The sequence below is a fragment of the Asterias rubens genome, chromosome 8 (assembly GCF_902459465.1).
Source record: "Asterias rubens chromosome 8, eAstRub1.3, whole genome shotgun sequence".
Classification (NCBI taxonomy): Eukaryota; Metazoa; Echinodermata; class Asteroidea; order Forcipulatida; family Asteriidae; genus Asterias; species Asterias rubens.
Window position 1 is genome coordinate 13,600,944 of NC_047069.1, and position 19,210 is coordinate 13,620,153.

The 19,210-nt window shown below is 39.3% G+C and overlaps 1 protein-coding gene across 1 annotated transcript in view; it reads left to right on the plus strand.

The window, feature by feature from the left end:
* Positions 1–14,533, plus strand: part of LOC117293342 (teneurin-3-like) — a 102,722-nt gene extending 88,189 nt beyond the window's left edge. The window contains 13 exon segments of the mRNA XM_033775626.1: positions 86–353; positions 757–897; positions 1,315–1,564; positions 2,204–2,436; positions 3,021–3,175; positions 4,486–5,184; positions 5,186–5,406; positions 5,740–5,915; positions 6,463–6,710; positions 7,321–7,623; positions 8,247–9,852; positions 10,347–10,486; positions 11,319–14,533. Coding sequence (XP_033631517.1) covers positions 86–353; positions 757–897; positions 1,315–1,564; positions 2,204–2,436; positions 3,021–3,175; positions 4,486–5,184; positions 5,186–5,406; positions 5,740–5,915; positions 6,463–6,710; positions 7,321–7,623; positions 8,247–9,852; positions 10,347–10,486; positions 11,319–12,080 — 5,202 coding nt within the window. The 3' untranslated portion in view covers positions 12,081–14,533.
* Positions 14,534–19,210: the final 4,677 nt, after the last annotated feature.

The window sequence follows — 19,210 nt, forward strand, 5'->3', positions numbered from 1 at the left end:
GGAACGCCTCTCCTTGGAAACATCTCTTTTGAGTTGAGCAAAATTGCAAAAAAATCATCCAAGAATACCTCTATTTGTCTTGCAGGCAATTCATGAACAAGTCCCCATCTCCGGCACCACACTGACCCTTGACTACTTCAGCCACCACGGCCTGGGCCAGACCTCTAGAATCACAGTCAAGCTTACCCCACCCACCCTGCCGATGGGTCTTGAGATGGTACACGTCAGCATCAGCCTAGAGGGAAGAGTCTTCAAGGAGACTCTGCTACCAGAGGAAGGGATGGAGTACACTCTGAGTTGGGACGGCAGGAATGTGTATGGACAGATGGTGTATGGAAGGGCTGTTGCAATGGGTAAGGGATTTATTCTGCGTCTTGTACATAACCGAGTTCACAATTGTAGTTATTGAATCCAAACTTTGACATACGGAGTGTTTTACATTTTAAAGTTTTTAAAACACAATGTCCACAAATTTACATTAAACGTACACAGTTTGAAGATAATGACGGTTAAAAGCTTGCCTTATAATTTTACTTACTGAGGAGCTGTATAGTTTTTGAGAAATGAGTAAAACAATGTCACAATGTCTCATGGGAGACCAAAAACTGTTAAGCATGTACAACGTCTATTTACGCAACTCTCCTGATCTGCTCTGTGATTTTCACTTTTTTTCTACAAAAGGTATCAAAACCCTTGATAATATTTATTGGTAAAATACGGGCGTAACAATCATCTTCTTTTTTCCATCTCCCCCAGTATCTGTTGGATACGAGTATCAAGGTTGTCATCATATCATCTGGAGGAAGCAGAGGATGCCAATAGATGTAGCAGATTGGGGCTCCATGGACCTAGGGGGATGGCAGCTACCTGTACATCACAATTATAACCCTGAAAAAGGTAAGATTATCATGTTCTTAATTTCCATTGGATACCTTCTTGAAGTGTTCACAAGCCTTCACCTTTTGCATTTAGAATACTGCACTTAGTACCAACTTTCATTTCAAATCAATTTTTTTTTTTAATATCTCAACTCAAACATTTCCAAATCACTTTAAAACATATTTTTACAGGGAATTACTGTATGTTTAAAGTGCCTTGAACATCACTGAGTGACGGATTTTCACATTATATAAGAAGCCACTATTTTTATTACTTACTCTTCTTAAAAAATCTGATAATCAAAGATGTAAAGTTTTAAGCTGGTACTCTCTCCATTTTTGCCAACATGCTTGATGTTTTCTTGCAGTTCTTGCATTTAAACTCTATGAAACTATTTTTTAAAGCCAGTTCAAATTTGCTTCAATTATCACTCAGGTATTCTGAGTCTTGGCAACGGTCAGCGAGTATACTACCATGCCCAGCCTGCATTTATCCGGTCCATCATGGGTAATGGACGACAGCGTAGCGAGGACTGCTCTTCATGTACAGGCCGGGCCAAGAACAACCGTATGCTGGCCCCCATGGCCCTGGCCACCAGCCCCCAGGGAGACGTTTACGTCGGTGATTACAACTTCATCAGAAGAATTGATCAGTACGGAAATGCGACAAATATACTTCAGTTGAGGTGAGCATTGGCAGAATGACTCTGGATACTGTTTGTTTGTTGGTTTATTTGATTGTTTGTTGAGACTATTTTCCCGCCAAGGGCAACATAGCAAACTCCCACAAGGGGATATAAACACCAAGCTGGCAACAACCAATCTCTCTTATACAGAAAGTTGTTCAAAGTCTATGATTACTATTTACACAAATTAAGAACTTGTGATTCAGTAAACTAAACAGCAGTACTTATATTCTAGTCGTTGTGAAATCAGGAGTGAGTTTGGTAGGTTACAAACCAACAACCTTGTGATTGCAAGTCCTGCATTCTAACCACTGGACCACGCTGAGCATTTTACATCTTTACTTTTATAATTTACTTTTGAAATTTGGGTTTGGCATCGGTAACACACTAGTAGATTGTGGCAGGCTAATCATCCACACTCCCAGCTGAGAATCTGAAATGAAGAATGCAGCTACAGTGTGGTTGAGCCACTGGCATATAAAGGTGACTTTTGGCAGCCTGCCACACCGACCCATTTATGATCACGAAGCACAGATCAAAAGTGTAAGGTTTTTAAGTAATATGGTCAATGCTGATTGTAGGGTGAAAATTACCCTTTTTCACAATTTATGTATATATATATATATTTTTTTTGTTCAGTTACATCCCTTCATACAAGTTCTACCTCGCAGTCAGCCCTTTGACAGGCGCCCTCTATCTCTCTGATGGACAGACTCGTCAGATTTATAAGGTCAGGAATCTGGAGAACATTCCAAACATCTCCAGTAACCTAGCCCTGATCGCTGGTACCGGGTCTCCCTGTCTGCCAGCTGATCCAGATGGATGTGGCGATAACAGAGCGGCCACCGAGGCAAAGCTATTGGACCCTAAAGGTGCGTAACCCATCTTCTGTAAAACGACTGCCTGTCAACATCATGACGTCTTGACTCAAATCTTTTTCCAATTCTGCAAATACAGTCAATTCTCAATTTAACAAGGTCACTTGGACTGGCCAAATTAACTCTTTATAACAGGAACATTGTTATAAGAGCACAGTGAAACAAAGAAACGCAGAGTAGAAATGAGATTCGGGACTTAAGATTGTACTCTTTACTAAAGCAGAACCTCTCCTCAACTGTGCTCTTTATAACGAGAGCTAACTGTATTTAAAGTTTATGCAGATTGCTGATCAATGCTCAAAAGAAATTGAGCAATTTATTTTTTATGCTTCATCCATTGTGAAGTTCTCACAATGGATTTTTTTTTTTTTTGGTTTTATTTCGCAAAAACAGACACTAAGCTAAGTTTTAAACTGTTATGAAATTATTTGTGGAAATACTTGTGTAATCATACGTATATTGACTTTCTTTCTGAAATGATAATTTGGAAAACTAATTTAGACTAAACATTAAACCCTGCACCATATGTACATGCATGATAATTAATAAATGTATTTTTTTTTTTATTCTCTTTGTAGGCATTGCTGTGGGCAGAGATGGCACAATCTACTTTGTTGATGGAACTGTGGTTAGAAAGATCCAAGATGGCATCATCAGTACGCTGATTGGGTCACACTCCGTGGTTGGTCCGACCAGACTTCCTAAATGTACCAGCTCCATGTCCTTCGATCAGGTAAAAAATACAGAACCTCAAGATTTTCCTTCATTTTGACATTTAAAGTCATCATAAATCACTGTGTTCAACATTCAGTATATGAAGAAAGTTCAGGTTCTTAAACTAAAAAAATTATGATACCAAAAAAATTGTACCCAAAGTGTACCCAAACTTTAGAGACATTTTTGTTGAATTTAATTGTTCGTCTTGCCAAAACTGTACTAAGACAGTGAGGAATGAACATATGTTGGTAACATGTTTTTGCTGATCAGTCAGGTCAGGCAGGCTAGACTTGACCTCTGGGCCCAATTTCATAGAGCTGCTTAAGCTCAAAAATCTGCTTAAGCATAACAATCCATGCTTAGTAAAATCTGGAGACTGACCAGGACTCCACTCAACTGTTATGCTAAGTAAACAGCAGCCAAATACCAGTCACAAGCAATGTATATCGCATGAAATTTTGGCCAGTAACATGTGTAAAATAAGCAAGCTTCTTTCATGCTTAATCAAATGTTTTGCTTAAGCAGCTCTATGAAATTGGCCCCTGGTGTTTCTGGTCAACAGGGTGTGGGTACGAGTCCCAGTCTTGACATTTATGGTCTTAAGTAAGACAAGCAAAATAGACAACCATTATTGCCTCCTCCTTCTGTGGGGCGTCAAGCAATCTGGTGGGTTGTTTATTGCATGTAAAAAGAAATTAATTCGGATTATGGTCAGTTTGCAAAGTGGATATTGGGTGTAACAAATTTATCCAATGCATTAAAGTATACCATCAAAATATCCTGCATCGTTTTTTGGTGTTAAAGACAGTGGACACTATTGGTAATTACTCAAAATAATTATTAGCATAAAACCTTACTTGGTAACGAGTAATGGGGAGAGGTTGAAAGTATAAACCATTGTGACAAACTGCTCCCTCTGAACTGGAGTAGTTTTCGAGAAAGAAGTAATTTTCAATGAATTTGATTTTGAGACCTCAGATTTAGAATTTGAGGTCTCGAAATCAAGCATCTGAAAGCACACATCTCTGTGTGACAAGGGTGTTTTTTCTTTCATTGTTACCTCACAACTTTAACGACCAATTGAGTTCAAATTTTTACAGGTTTGTTATTTTATGCATATTGTTGAGATACAGCCTGTGATAAGACTGGTCTTAGACAATTACCAATAGTGTCCAATGTCTTTAATGTTTCAGATTTGTTTAAAAGATGTTGAATTAGTATCTGGGGTAAAGAATATTAATTTGATTTTATCCTTACGCTGATCTGTGTTTTCACTGTATACTCAGTACTTAAATAATATATTTGTTTGTTGTTAATAAAACACAGGTTAAGTTACAGTGGCCTACGGATATCGCAGTCAACCCCCTTGACGATTCCGTCTATGTGATTGACGAAAGTGTCATCCTGCGTATCAGTACAGACGGTCTGGCCTCAGTCATCGCAGGTGTGCCCCACAACTGCCCCTTCAACGGCTCCCCGCAGTTGGGTCCTTCCAACGAGGATCACATCATTAGTGGGATCCAGTCGGGACCAAAGCTTGCCACTCAGGAAGAACTCATGGATCCACGCGCCATTACCTTCTCCAGCACCGGGGATCTCTTCGTCGCCGAGACAGACTATCTTCAATTCCACCGCGTCCGTCGCATCACCACCGATGGCATCATCTCTTGGTACGCTGGTCGGGATTCCGAATGTGATTGTCGGGACTCTGAATGCGTCTGCTTCAACCAGGATCAGCTCTTTGCCGTTGATGCCAACCTCAACATCCCCATTGCACTGGCTGTCGACTCCAACGATGACCTCCTCATCGCTGATCAGGGCAATCTTCGCATCCGGAAAGTCACCCTGGATATACCTGAACTGATGGAGGAGAATATCTATGAGCTGCCCTCACCAGATCGGCGCGAGATCTACCGCTTCAACCAACGTGGCTTCCACCTGACCTCCCGTGATACCCTGACTGAGCTGGTGTCGCTTAACTTCACTTACGACAGTAACATGAAGCTTAAGTCCATCTCTGACGGACCCTGGGACGGAGTTGTCGATAGCTCGTGATGAATCCGGTGCACTGTTGAAACTGGTCCCGTCCAGTGGGGATAGCGTGGAGTTGACTCTCAATGAGAATGGTATGTTGACGAGGATTGCCAATGGTGATGGTAGTCAAGTTACCAGACTGGGGTATCATGAGGATGGAGCAGGCCTATTGATGTCCAAGTACAGTGGGAATGTGCTGCAACATGTCTATGAGTGAGTATTCCATACAAATTCTTGCATATTTTCCATCACACTTAAGTGGCAACTTTGACTTGATGCACAAGATACATGTATAATCTTGATCTAGCCCTATTTTGGTGGTCTACATACAACCTATGAATGCCTTATTACAGCTAGAAATGGCACTCAAGTTTTCAACCTGTGGCAGGAGTGGCAGGAGAGGGATTATATTAAGATGATGTGACTTTTTATTTCAAATTCTAAGTAATAAACGGCAAGGGAAACTGAATGGGTCAATTTTAATAAATTTAGGTTGATACATGTAAAACAAACTTATCTGCGTTTTTAAAAATTATTTTATTATAGTTATAATGACCAGGGACTTTTGGAAAAAGTAACATGGCCCACAGGTCAGGTCACCAAACTGAGATCTCGCACCAACGATTCCCACTCCATCGTCGAAATGACTGAGCCAGGAAGTGCTAACTTCATCAGCTCTACATTGCAGCATGCTTGGCTTACTGAGCAGACACTTCTACAAGGTGAGTAACTTGTCACGACAACAACAAACTATCAATTTGTAAAAAGGAGAATAACTTTAAGGTTTTGGGTACTTTTTGTAAGACAAACACAATGAAGATATTAGAAGGCTCTTCCTTAAATGTTACTCGCTGAAGTGCTATAGTGTGTGAGAAATGAGTAAAACAATGTCACGAAAATACATTTCACTTGATAAAATTATTTTTGTATCTTAAGACGAAAATTATTTTTTGGCTTGTTTTACTCATTTGTCAAAAACTACAGCACCTCAGCAAGTAAAATGTTAAGGTAGCCTTCAACTATCAACATCTTCAAACTGTGTGAGTTTAATGTAAATCTGTGGACACTGTGTTTTGTGTCCTACACAAAGTACCCATACCCTTTAAGGGGTGAAACATCGAGGGATGAATAAAGGGGTGAAACAGTAAGGCAACTTTTATCTGAAATGTTTTGAGGAAGAATCCTTTTCATACCGGTAACACTAAAAAAAGTGCAGGTGAAAAAAAATATTAAATATCTGTTTTTTTCCTTCTTCTAAATTTAAAACAGCTGACCTGATGGCGACGATCATCCAGTCCCGTCACGACGGCCAGTTCTCCCTGAGCTACCCTAACGGTGTCAGCGTCCTGCTGGAGAGAGACTCTCATCCTGTGTACGAGGACGACCCGTACGCTGTCATGACAAAACGTAAGATCATCCTACCAGAGGACCTGGTCAACCGGCTGGATTGGCGATTCTACGGCCGCCGGGGAGGTTTGGATAGGAAGAAGATTCTGATCATTGGCAGGAAGCTTAGAGTAAGTGGTTTGGTTCTCTTAACCTTGTTTTAAAATATAAAGAAAAAGACTCTGCTAGGGTGGAAATATGTCAGGCCGTTCACTGTTTTTGGCTTTGTATCATCGTTTCTTTAGGTTGGGAAGCAGTTTGCAACAGCTTATTTTATTTTCTTATCGTAGAAAATAAAAATAAAAATAATAATAATGAAACGAAAAATCACTTTAGATTATTATGTGTTATTAACAACTCATCGACTTAATGCTAAGGTTATTATTTGTAATTCCATACTCGTAAAAGCCAAAAGGTCGTTAAATGCGTTTACAAGTTTGAAAAATATATCAAAAAAAAAAACAGGTGAATGTTTTTCTGAAAAATTTTATGTTTCTTTTTGCCAAACTGCATTTGACAGGAGCTTTAACATAATATAAAATCCATTTAGTGAAATCCATACACACTGCACTTACGAAAGAAGGGATATTGGCAACTTATATATCCCTTTGTGAATTTGAGCCCAGCTCCTTTTTGCACAATTCCACGACAAAACTGACTGGTGGGCAAATGCTGACTTTTGAGTCTTTTACGAATGATGTGATTTGTCACTAATGGGATACAATGAATGCTTTTCCTCAGATCAACGGGGAGCAAGTCTTCACTCTGGAGTACAATCGCTACACCAAGAAAGAGACCCTACTGAATGCGGACGGCATCCCGATACTCATCATCACCCACAATGAAGCAGGACTTCCCATCGAGTGGCGCCCAAATTACCCCATGGAGGTGACCAATGCGACCTATGACCCCTACGGCAGGATGACCCGCTGGCAGAGGGGGTTGATGTTTGAGGCATTCTTCTACGATGTGGAGGGACGATTGATTAGTCGTCTCCATACAAACAACAGCCTGTGGAGTTTTGGATACGGCCGAGCTGCACAGGTAAAGATTCTTCACTTGAGTCCAAATACAAAAAGGCACAAGTCCTCTGGCAATGACTTATTAATTCTCTCGTTGGCGTAGGAGCACTCTGTTCACATTGTTGAGATTGTGCTCACCTGTGGTTCTTTTCAGAACCACCGCTTCTTTCAAGAAGAGACTTTGGAAGTGATCTTTCATGTAAACTAATTGTTTCCAGTAAACTAATTTGGTTCTTAAAATACTTTGGGTTGTAATTCTACATAAACAGCATCTCTGTTCCGGGAAAACAAGGTTTTGCATTGAAGTTCTCAATGGTTAAGTCTAAGAGAGAGAGAGGGCTTTAGTGAAATCGTTTGTTAAGATTTTTAAGAAGAGAAAAGTGAAGAAGTTCTCATTAAAAAATCAGCAAAAAATTGGTGGGCTTGTGCTTGGTGTTGGGAGGAAATGCAGTTTTAAACAACATGAAACAGCATTGAAACGTGGATAACCCCAAAAAGTTATTTAAAAAAACATCTTGAGGCAAACCCCCAAGTTAACGCCTGTTGAATTATGCATTCCTCTCTTATGTGTTTTAAAACAGAAGGATTGAAGTTTTGTTTTGTGATTGAATTTTGTTTAAATACACTGTTCTTTTCTTATCTCAGCCATCTGAAGTCACTCTACCAGGAGAGCAGCACTACACTATGCAATACGACAACTCTGGCAACCTCCAGATGGTTACCATGCCGTCCGGAATTAGCCATAATGTTAAAACCATCGTCTCACCGGGCTACACCCGAAACATTTACTCCAGTGATGACAATATACCCTGGGTGATGCAAGACCACAGCCAATCAGGTAACCTGCTGAGTACGTTCTTTCCCGGTACCGGGCGGCGCGTGACGTACCTCTACGACAACAAGGACCGCATGGCCGATGTCATCTTTGGAGAGACATCTGTTGAGTACAGTTACCATGGTAACTCCGACCAGGTCAAGACCATTGAGCTGCAGCAGGGGAAGTTCCGCAACTCGATGCGCTTCAATCACAATGGACCCCTGGTGGAACAGATGCTGGTGCGCACTACAGGGTTTGAAGGATTAATGCACGCCCGGTTTGATTACGTCTATGATGCTACCTTACGAGCAGCTTCCATCGCGGCGGAGTTCAACACCACAGTTCTGCATCTTAAGGAGTTGATATACGATGGTGAGACGGGACGCGTCAAACAGATGGGGTTCTTCTCTGTGACTTACCCGGATGCTGTGACGCACACCATCGCCGACTCTTACCTGCAGTTGCGGAAACAGTATGGTACATACGCACTGCTGCAGGATGTTAGTTACCAGCTTGGCGGAGTGGGTACCATCGTCAGTATGTCGCTCCTTTATCATGCGACGGGGCGTATCGCCCGGTGTATACTCACCAACACTGAGGATACTCATCAGACAGATTACAAATTTGATTCCAACGGTCAACTCAAAGAAGTCTGGGTGGACCAACGTTTGATGTGGAGTTACACGTATGATGAGAACGGCAACATCGCCTCCATCAGTTACCAGGGTTCCATCAAGATGCTACACTACGATGACCAGGATCGCATCATCGGGGTGGGGACCGTGGACTACCAGCTTGACATGGACGGTGTCCTATCCCAGAGGGGAGAGGAGATCTTTGAGTATAACTCAAACTGTCTGCTGATGCATGCTTACAAACCTCGCATGTACGATGTCCGCTACAAATACGACGGTATCGGTCGCCGCATCTGGAGGAAAGACCACACCGGCCGGCAGGTGCAGTTCTTCTACGGTGACATCACAAACCCCACGCGTGTTACACACATCTATGACCATTCGGCACGCGAGATGACCACGTTAGAGTACGACCTCCAGGGTTTCCTGTTTGCGCTTCGTCAGGGTCAGACCCAGCTGTACGTCACGTCGAATCACGTCGGCTCGCCCCTCTCCGTCTTCAACGAAAATGGTGAGATCTTGAAGGAGATCAAACTGGATCCTCTTGGACTAGTCCTAAGTGATTCCAACCCGGACTTCCTCTTACACATTGGGTTCCAGGGCGGCATCTACGACCCCATGACCAGGCTGGTACATTTTGATCGAAGAGATTATGATCCTTTGAGCGGCCGCTGGACCTCTCCGGATCTGAAGTTCTTCAAGGATATCACACAGACGTCGCGGACAAAAGCCTTCAATATGTACACGTTCAGCGGGAATATCTTTGTTGGGAGTGACACAGAGAGCCATTACCTGTCAGGTAAGAATGAAGTGTTTACTGGTGTTTTCCCAGAACAAAAAGTACCTTTAGCACAAGATTTGTGCAATTTACAATTATAGACGATAAATCATGCATGATGGAGATAGGCTGTTGCCAGCTTGTTAGTTTACTGAGTACCAGCTGAAACATCTCACCACATAATACCAATGTTTTAACCAAGTAATTTTTTCTTAAGTCATGTCAAGTCACAAGTCATCTTTGCTCAAGTCAAGTCACAAGTCATATAATGTCCCAAAATAAGTCCACTCTCATTAAGTTGTGACAAGCTTAAGCAAAATCAAATATTTTCTTCGTCGACTGTCTTTGTTTTGCCAGCTCTTGTTTGAGCACCTCTTTGAAATTAAGCTCAGAGCTTTAGCCTGGCTCGCTAGGCTAGACTGCTCGGTAAGGACACTGTTTTGGGTTGAAAATGTGTAAAGTATGTAAAAGGGTTAAACAATATTAATAGTTTGTCTTGTTTCTTGCGTCCTCAGATCTTTGGAGTTGGTTCCCAGTGCTTGGATATGACATCAACAATATGATCCCACAGTTGAATCGAAACGGACAGATAGAGAAGGTTGATTCCTACCGATCGCCATGGAAGGATAGCGCCATAGCAACCTCGTGGGCAAAGGTCTGTTTTAGTTTTTCTTGTCTCCTTTTTTTTCCTTTTATAGTGTAAAATCATTGTTATTTAATAGGTGGTGTTATTTTCCTTTTATAGTCTATAAAATTATATTTGCCAACGCATGATGATTTTTGAGACCTTGAAGTTAGGAACGTGGAAGGCACGGTCTCTGTTGCCCTGGTCTTGGCCTTATTGGTGTTGTTTTAAAAGATTCTATGAATGCTAAAATGAAATAATGGTCTTGCCTTTTTAAAGATGAAATTCAAGGTCTGATTTGTCTAACACTATCACCTGTTTCTCCTGTAATTTTTATTCACACTTATTATAATTTTTTTCTACCCTTGCCCTTACACCTTCCCTTTAAGCACTCAGTACTTTCAGTACTTTCGTCAGTTCGAATCTTTTGTCAGATGTTTCCCTTACTTTTTTGTTTTCCCTTTTTAAGTTTATTCCTACTTTCTTTCCTTTTAAAAATTGATGATCCAATTTGATTAATTTTGAACTTCCCCATGTTCTTTTAAGATTTATCAAATATTTAACTACAAGGGAACTTAGAATGAGCTAATGAGTGATTGATTGAACACTAATTATTTGAATTTAGGTATTGTATTGCAAACCTGTTTGTCAGTGTACAGTGTTTTGCTCTGCTGGGAAGAGTCCATGATAATGTTGTACTAGGTTAGTTTTTATCTAAGTATTGTCTAATGCCTTTTTGTGTGATTTGCTGTAAATATTGTTCACAGGTTTTATTATTACTCTTACAAACACAGACTTTCTCTCCCATCTTACTCAAGTCTCCTCTCAAACTAACTAAGAATTTATCTTTTTTACTCCACAGCCGTCTACTGCATTGGACTGTCAGGCTGGTCTCCACATGGACTTAATGTACACCAACTTCAAAGCTCTCCCAGTAGACCATCTTGCCACCGACTCCAGATCCACCTCCATCCCCCCCGTGGAGTTCACAAGTAGCCCCGCCCTCATCGGAGGAAACGTCTTGCTCACCTTGGGGCAAGACAAAATCGCAGTTGAGGCCTTTGGACCCATCGGAGATAACACACAGAAACTTATTTCCGTTGTCAGCGGAGCAGAAATCTTGCAGAGATTGCGCCACACTGAGAGCGGACGAGATGTCAGATACTTCATGAAACCAAACGATGCGGAGGAGGACCTTGATACCTTGGATCTCATCCCGGAGGTTGCAAGTCTAAACATGTTCTTGGAGGATGGCACGATGGTGATTGCAGCGAGGTCTTCACCTCAAGCTAACATCACTATCATTACGCTGCTCACAGAACACATTACCTGGAAGATCATGTACGGCGTAACGTTAGACGCTGCCAGGACCATGGTGCTATCACAGGCTAAGGAAATAGCCATAGCGCAAGCTTGGCGAAACGAAAGGATGAAGATTGTGAACAGTCGCCGAGGCACGATCAACTGGACCGCCTCGGAGAGGGATAATATTTTTGAAAATGGCTTCCTCACGGGGTACGAAGGTCACTACGCGTTAGACCCAGAGGTCTTTCCCGAGGTAGCATTTGATGGTAATGCCATCACGCTTCTCAGAGTGCCTGAAAGTTTACAGTCACCAGTCTGAAGCAGATGGACTACAACAAATCAAAGAAAGAGAAACATTAATGTCTTTCCGATTAAAGAACTGCTGTTTTATGAACAAGCTGAAGCCAAAAAGTCTTCCTGCTCCCAGCAGTTTCCCAACAGCCTAAATATTGTGTGACAACGTTTAGGATGTTGGGCTGTATTTAATGTCCACCGGTATGCTTTTAAGAGTGCTTCCAAGAAGTAAAATTGGTATTCTTCTACATTTCTTTGCTGACGTTTGCCAAGATTCCTGAAGTCTGAATGATGATACCAGAAGTACGAAATGAGATATACTTTATATGCAAACTCTTATTTGGAGGGAGCAAAGATGCAAAACCAGAAATGGACTGAGTCTGTGCTCTCAAGAAGAGATCTCAGTTACTTTAAGAACTTGATATTTATTGGAGGATTTTGGTGTCGTCAGTCACTTATTAATGGAGTAACTTGCATAGCGAAGGTTCCAGACAAACCCAATGCAGGCATGCCCAATATTTACCTTCTGCTATCTGTTTGTTGTTGTCGTTTTTGTTTGTCCCAGAAGTTGAATGAAATAACAGATTGGGTTTTGTTTAAGTGGTTGAAACCACTTACATGCACACAAACAATTTAAACCGGGACCCAATTTTATAAAGCTGTCGATCTAGCTTAACTGAAACAGGTCACTACAATGTAAAGTTTAATTGTTTGTGACTGGTTCCCTTCTAAATTTGGCTCAGCAGTAAAATTTGCTGAGCATAATTTTCTGCTAAACAGCTTTCTGAAATTGGGCCTGGGTTACGTGACTTCCAAGATTGATAGGTTTTGTGCAAGACGCAAGATTTTGAAGATTTTGAAGGGAGGAAGATTATATAAGTATCTGGTAATTCTTGGCTGAAAAGAAAATCCCTGTTATGCCTGGATAAAATATGATGTGCCATATTAATAATATAATGAAGTATATTAAATTAAAACAAGTAACAGTTGTATGTAGCATAATTATCAAACTAATGTTAATAAAGGTTAAACAGATCTTTTTGTAATAATTTTTTTACATATGTATATATGTATTATAGAGAGTGGACATTTTCCGGAAGAAATCATGGAGAAGGAGATCGTGATTTTCAAAATATGTGAATATATTCAATTAATAATGTGTAATAAATCTAATTCGTTGTTAATTAATTAATTATTAATGCAATGATGGGAAGCAAGTTTTGTAACTTATTGCCACCCTCTTTTGTGGAGTATTTTTTCAAGTATTTGCTCCTGCTTGTTAGAAGTGGCAAAATAATGATGTAAAAAGAGCTACAAACTTGTACAGAAACTCAAGTATGATATAGTGTAATAATGGTACAGCATTCTTCTCTGTTTAAAAAGGGACAACAAAAGATAAGAAGATATGATGTTTTCATATTATTATCAATCAAAACCTATGTCAAAATTGAAATTAAAGTCTGCAAACAAAGACTGGAAAATGTTTTAAAAAAAGAGAAAAAAAATTGTTTAAAATAGTTCTTTAATCAGAAGCTGGATCTTCTAATCCCAGTAGTTTCAACCTTTTTGTTTCATGTATTCAAACAGCATTTGGACTATTTTAAACAAGCTTTTTAAAAGAATAATATTGTTTTATGGTATTTAATATATATACATTTTGTAAGATTTCCCTCATGGTTTATCATTGTGAAAATGATATTCACAAATTGCCTGACAATCATTTTTGAAAGAGATTTCAAAAACTGCTTTTTGTTTTTAGAGAGTTTACTTTCAAACTTTTTAGATAATAGCCAGTTTTGTTATTTTGACTGATGTTTTAATTGAGTAAAGTATTATCTATTTAGGCCTAGGATATTTCACATAGCCCAGACAAACTTACACAAGAGGGAAATATTTTTTAAAGTTGTTGAACTTGTGGTGCTAAAGACCTTAGTATTAATCACTTCCTGTATAGACCAATTTTGTACAGACCAATTCACCTGATATCATTTCGGGTTCCCTCGATAAATTCCATCGTACGCAAGAGTCTCCTTCAAGTTCAACGTTTCAACTTAGTGTACCCTAGATTCTCTGTGACTGTTCCTTAAAGATTTTACATCTTTAAACTTTATCATCCTCCACTATTTTTCTCTTGATGAACACACTCATTGAATCCTTATTTTAGTGGTTTATTATTCAAATTACTTACAATCTTAAGGCAATCTTCTTCGTCTTCTTCTTCTTCTTCTTCTTCTTCTTCTTCTTCTTGGTCCATAGCCTGCTATTTACTGTGATACATCTCTACAGTCAACTTGTCGGCAATTCCTTAAAACAAACAAAAACGCTTGAAACAGTTTTCTCTAAATATAAATGCTTGTAATGTTTTGCTATGATGTACGCTGCGTTATATACTATGAAAGGGGGACTGTTTCTTTCACGTAATAAACCACATGGGAATTTGACAGGGTAAATTTGATATAACTTTGGATAACAAAAAAAGACTTGAGCAGGACTTGAACCTGTGACTTCATGATTAAAGGGAAGGTACTTGTTTGGTAATTGTCAAAGACCAGTGTTCTCACTTGGTGTATCCCATCATAACCATAAAATAACAAGCCTGTAACAATTTGGGCTCAATTGGTTATCTAAGTTGCGAGAAAATATTATGAAAGAAAAAACACCCTTGTTGGGCGAATTTGTGTGCGAATTTGTGTGATAGGAATAAAGACTTCTAGCTAGAAGTCTTTTATTATTTTAGTGAGAAATTACCTCTTTCTCAAAAACTTCGTTACTTCAGAGGGAGTCAATTCCCACAATGTTTATACTATTAACAGCTCTCCAATGCTCGTTACCAAGTCAGTTTTTAAGTTAATGTTTGTTTTGAGTAATTACCAAACGTGTACCTTCCCTTTAACATGCCAGGTTGCTTCTTTCCCTCGTAGTATTATATTACATTAGTATTGGGCCAAAAACATTGGGCTATTTACTTACTTTTCATCGGTTCATTTAAAATTATTTTCACCACCGAGGTGGACATTTATAAATCAGGGTGTAAAAACAAAGAGGTCTGACATGTATACTCTGTACATTGTATTCACGTTATGAAAAGGGACAATTTTTATTTAGGTGGTAAGCATAAGAGGTAATAAGTACAAATCTGCTTAGCATGGTTTTCTGCTTGCCATCTTAACGAAATTAGATCCTGTTTGCAGGGTACCAGTTTAGTCTTTGTATTGTGCACTATTTAAAAAATTTACATGTACATAAGATATTCATTGGTATATTGGATTTTGATTGACTTATGCATTAGTGACAAGATGTCATGTGCCAGATGCATGCTTGGTTCCTTCTGACTAAAAAAAAAACTCTGTACTAGTTTTGGCTCTGGCTTGGGCTTTTGTCAGCCATTTTAAACCCTTCAACTGACAGCTTAGGACTAGGACTTTGCTTAAATTTGTGGCTTTAGTATATGCAGTATATGCAAGGCCCCATGGTTCAAATAATTGTATCGAAACAGATTCTACAAACATTGCACAGCTGGTCTGCTTTGCTTTCTAAAAAATGAATAATTTAAATTTGTATATCCAGGTTGACTGTTTACTTTAACCAGTTGTAGTAGAATACTTTACTTGTATTTTCTTAATTTCCAGCCTTGCATTATTTCTAATTTACGTGTGTTTTATTGTTTTTCATGATGACTTCATGTATAGTTTTACAGCGTTGTCGATTGTATGTGTTCTTTGTAAAACAACTCTCTAACTGTAGGCATACTATTCAAGTATGCAGTTTACTTATTTTCATTGTTGTAACTTATACTTCTTAGAGTGGCTAATTTTTAATTAGAAATTGCTGTAACTATTTTCTGCTGCTTTATTCGTCATTGACCGTGTAAGGGCATAGTGTGAATGGAATTCAGTGTGAACCGAATTTAAAAAATGCAAAACATGTCAAGCAACTGGTTGTTGTATATTTGGTTCGGGGTAACACCGTGTGGGTGTCTATATAATCTAATACCGTGGAGTAGATTTTTTTGGATTTTCTGGAATCTTAGACTTCTCAGTTCTAATAAGTTGTTCTTTTTATGTAGTTGGCCATTGTTACAAAAAACAACAGTAAAAAAGGGACAACAATGTAATTCAATTTGTGATGCCAGCAAATTCACTGTTAAAAGTGCCCTTATGCGGTTACAAATAATATGGTCAATAACTAATCTCACGGTGTACATATTACTATTCATTTGATGCTTATATATTTCTTTCTTTTATGTTGCTAAATGTTTTCAACTCGACCTTAACTATTTTATAGGCAGGCTGTCCTATCTTAAAGTATAACTTTATGAAAAGTATTTTAATATAACTTGGCTGAACTACCTTGAGTGTTATAACTTTAATCTACTCTATAACTGTGCTAATAATATGCTTTTTCTAGCAGCCAGGCTAATAGGGTTAATGCAAAAACGATTAAATATGCATTATTTTTGTACAGTGCTGATTTGGAAATTGGGTGGTGTCAACCCCTTTCCAGAATAAATGATTGGTAAAAACTAAACAAGTTTGGAATATTCTTTGATGTGTACTGATCTGGTTTACTGCTTTATTTACTTGAAACACAATCCTCAATGAAGTTAACAGTCAAAATACTTGGAACTTGTGATCTTCATTGCTGATTGTTGAAAATAATAGATTTCTGTAGGTTTACATTTGTACATGTACACAAATTGGTTGTCACCTGTGCGCTTGTTTGCAAAAAGATAATCAGTCGACTCATCACGCTAAATCGGGACATTGGTGGCGCCCTTCCGTTTGGCTGGATAGCCTTTATCTCTTGGCGCACCTAAATCAGGATGCAGTGTACAAGCAGTATACGTGATCTCTTCAACGACATCCGCCGAACGGGTATATGCGTGCGCCTTGAATGAAGGCTATACACACACGAAAAGGCGGGGCCCAAGTTCTACCTCGGTGTGGCAGGCACATTTTGAAAAATGGCGGCGTTAATGTGAGCTCGGCTCGTTTACTTGTGGTGGAGAAAAGGAAGTTATTCTATTTCTCAATACACTCAAAGACCGGAATGGAAACTGGGCCAGCGTCAGGCGGTAACTGGACTGAATGTTCACTGACTTTCTCTACGGTCCGCCAGTTGGAAAGAAGAATCTACAAGCAGTTTTTGGGGGTGAGCACTTTTCATTTTCTTTTGCACGCGTGTGATCTGGCATGATGTTTTTAACGCACGTGCATCATCTGAGCTGTCCGTATCACGCCACCACTTTTTCATTTGATATGAAATAGTAGGGCCCTACATAATTTACGGATAACTTTCCTAATTTACCTCAGTGAGATATCCCTTTTTGTAAAAAAATGAGTGAAAAGAGGTGGCAGAATACGGAAGGTTATCCCGTGCCTGACGTACACATTCAACGATGACAATGGTTCTTTTTTATCAACAGCTTACATCAGAAATGATTTATTTATTGCCTTTATTTACCCAGGCAGGGTTAGCCAAATCAGTAAACAAAAAACTGGTTCCCATTTGGGCCTGAACAAATTAACATATTAAAAAGTAAACATGAAATCACATAACAATTATTTTTTTAATCACATAATAAAATTACGATATAAGATTACGTATTAATGTTACAAAATTAAAAGCAATATAAACAAAAAATGAAGAGTAAAAACATTACAAGAGTAAATTTCATTTTTTGTCACATTAAGAGGGGTTAAAAAAATCCGACCGCCATGTTCTGAATTCATTATCATCCAAAATGGAGGTTTAGTTCATTCCACACTTTTCCGCAACTTTTTCAAATATAAAATGAGGTAGGGCCTAGCCCAGGTTGGACTCCTCCGCCGTTGCAGGCATGACTGACGTCCTACCAGGGCTAAGGTAGCGCCTAATGCCTGATGCAGCTAGCTGTCCAGCCGATATCACGAAATGCTAGGATTAGTGCTATCTCGAGTAAGGACGAGTAGGCCCCTAACTCAGTAGGGACGAGTAACTCGTCCTAACTTAGGATTGGTTCAATGTGTCCAAACGTCTATGGTTACGGCCCAATGATTAATCCTAAGTTTAAAAAGAGTTTGGTGAAATCAAATCGGCTGGCCTGAAAAGCGAATATTATATTATGTATAGGCCCCAAGGTCCCCAGGAGGAAATTAGAATAATTGAATAGCGAGCAGAGGGTGTCTGTGAGTCTTAGCCTAATAACCCTTTGTTTACATTAATGCTCGGGAAGCTTTTCATCTCAGTAAATAAGTTGTCGAAAGTCAACGTCTCAATGCTCAATGTCACAGCAAAGAACACAGGCTTGAATCCTCCCTCACTAAGTGGCGTGACCAGTGGAGGGTGGGGTGGGGGATGGCTTGCACCACTGCCCCCCCCCCCCCCACGAAACACATGAGATGATTGAGATGATAACAGAAATGTGCACAAGTTAATGGTTGGATACCTTCACCCCCTCCCCATGGAAGAAACGCCATCTCCTCCGGTATGGATATAGATTAATGTAAAGCAGGTCACCTTCAATTCAATTAAGCATGTTAAGTCAAATTGACCATCGAAAATTAGTTTCTTTCTTCACAACACAAGGGAAAATACTCATTATACCCTTAGTAACAAGACTTTAGCATCAGTTTCATTGACCTGCATAGAAGAGATTGACTAATATCTTTGTCCAGCCACAAGTTGTCTCGAATAAAGTTACCTAAAGGGATGGGAGAGCAACACAAAGAAATAACGCCCACACAAAACTTCAATGTTCACTTTGAAAACGTGCAAGTTTTTATTTATTTAGTAATAGCAGCTTAATTCCAATTATTATTATAATAAAAATAGCATAAAGTAAGGCATCTATCACTAGATTTTGGCCGATTTGATAGTTTAAAAATCAAGTCAAGGATTTTTCATTTTTGTCATAAATTTTCTCCATGGCTGAGGGCATTAAAAGTAAGGATACTAGTATTTACTACTATCACACAGTGCCCACCCCCCCCCCTATTTCTGCTGATTGACAAGAACAGAGTTAATTGAATCAGCAAATAAATCAAATTCCTAATTTTAGACTGGGTCAAAAAGAATTTGCAAAACTCTTCTCAACTGACCCACATGCACAGATCATGTAATAATTCCACATTTGGTGTATCTCAACATATGCATAAATAACTAACCTGTAATCTT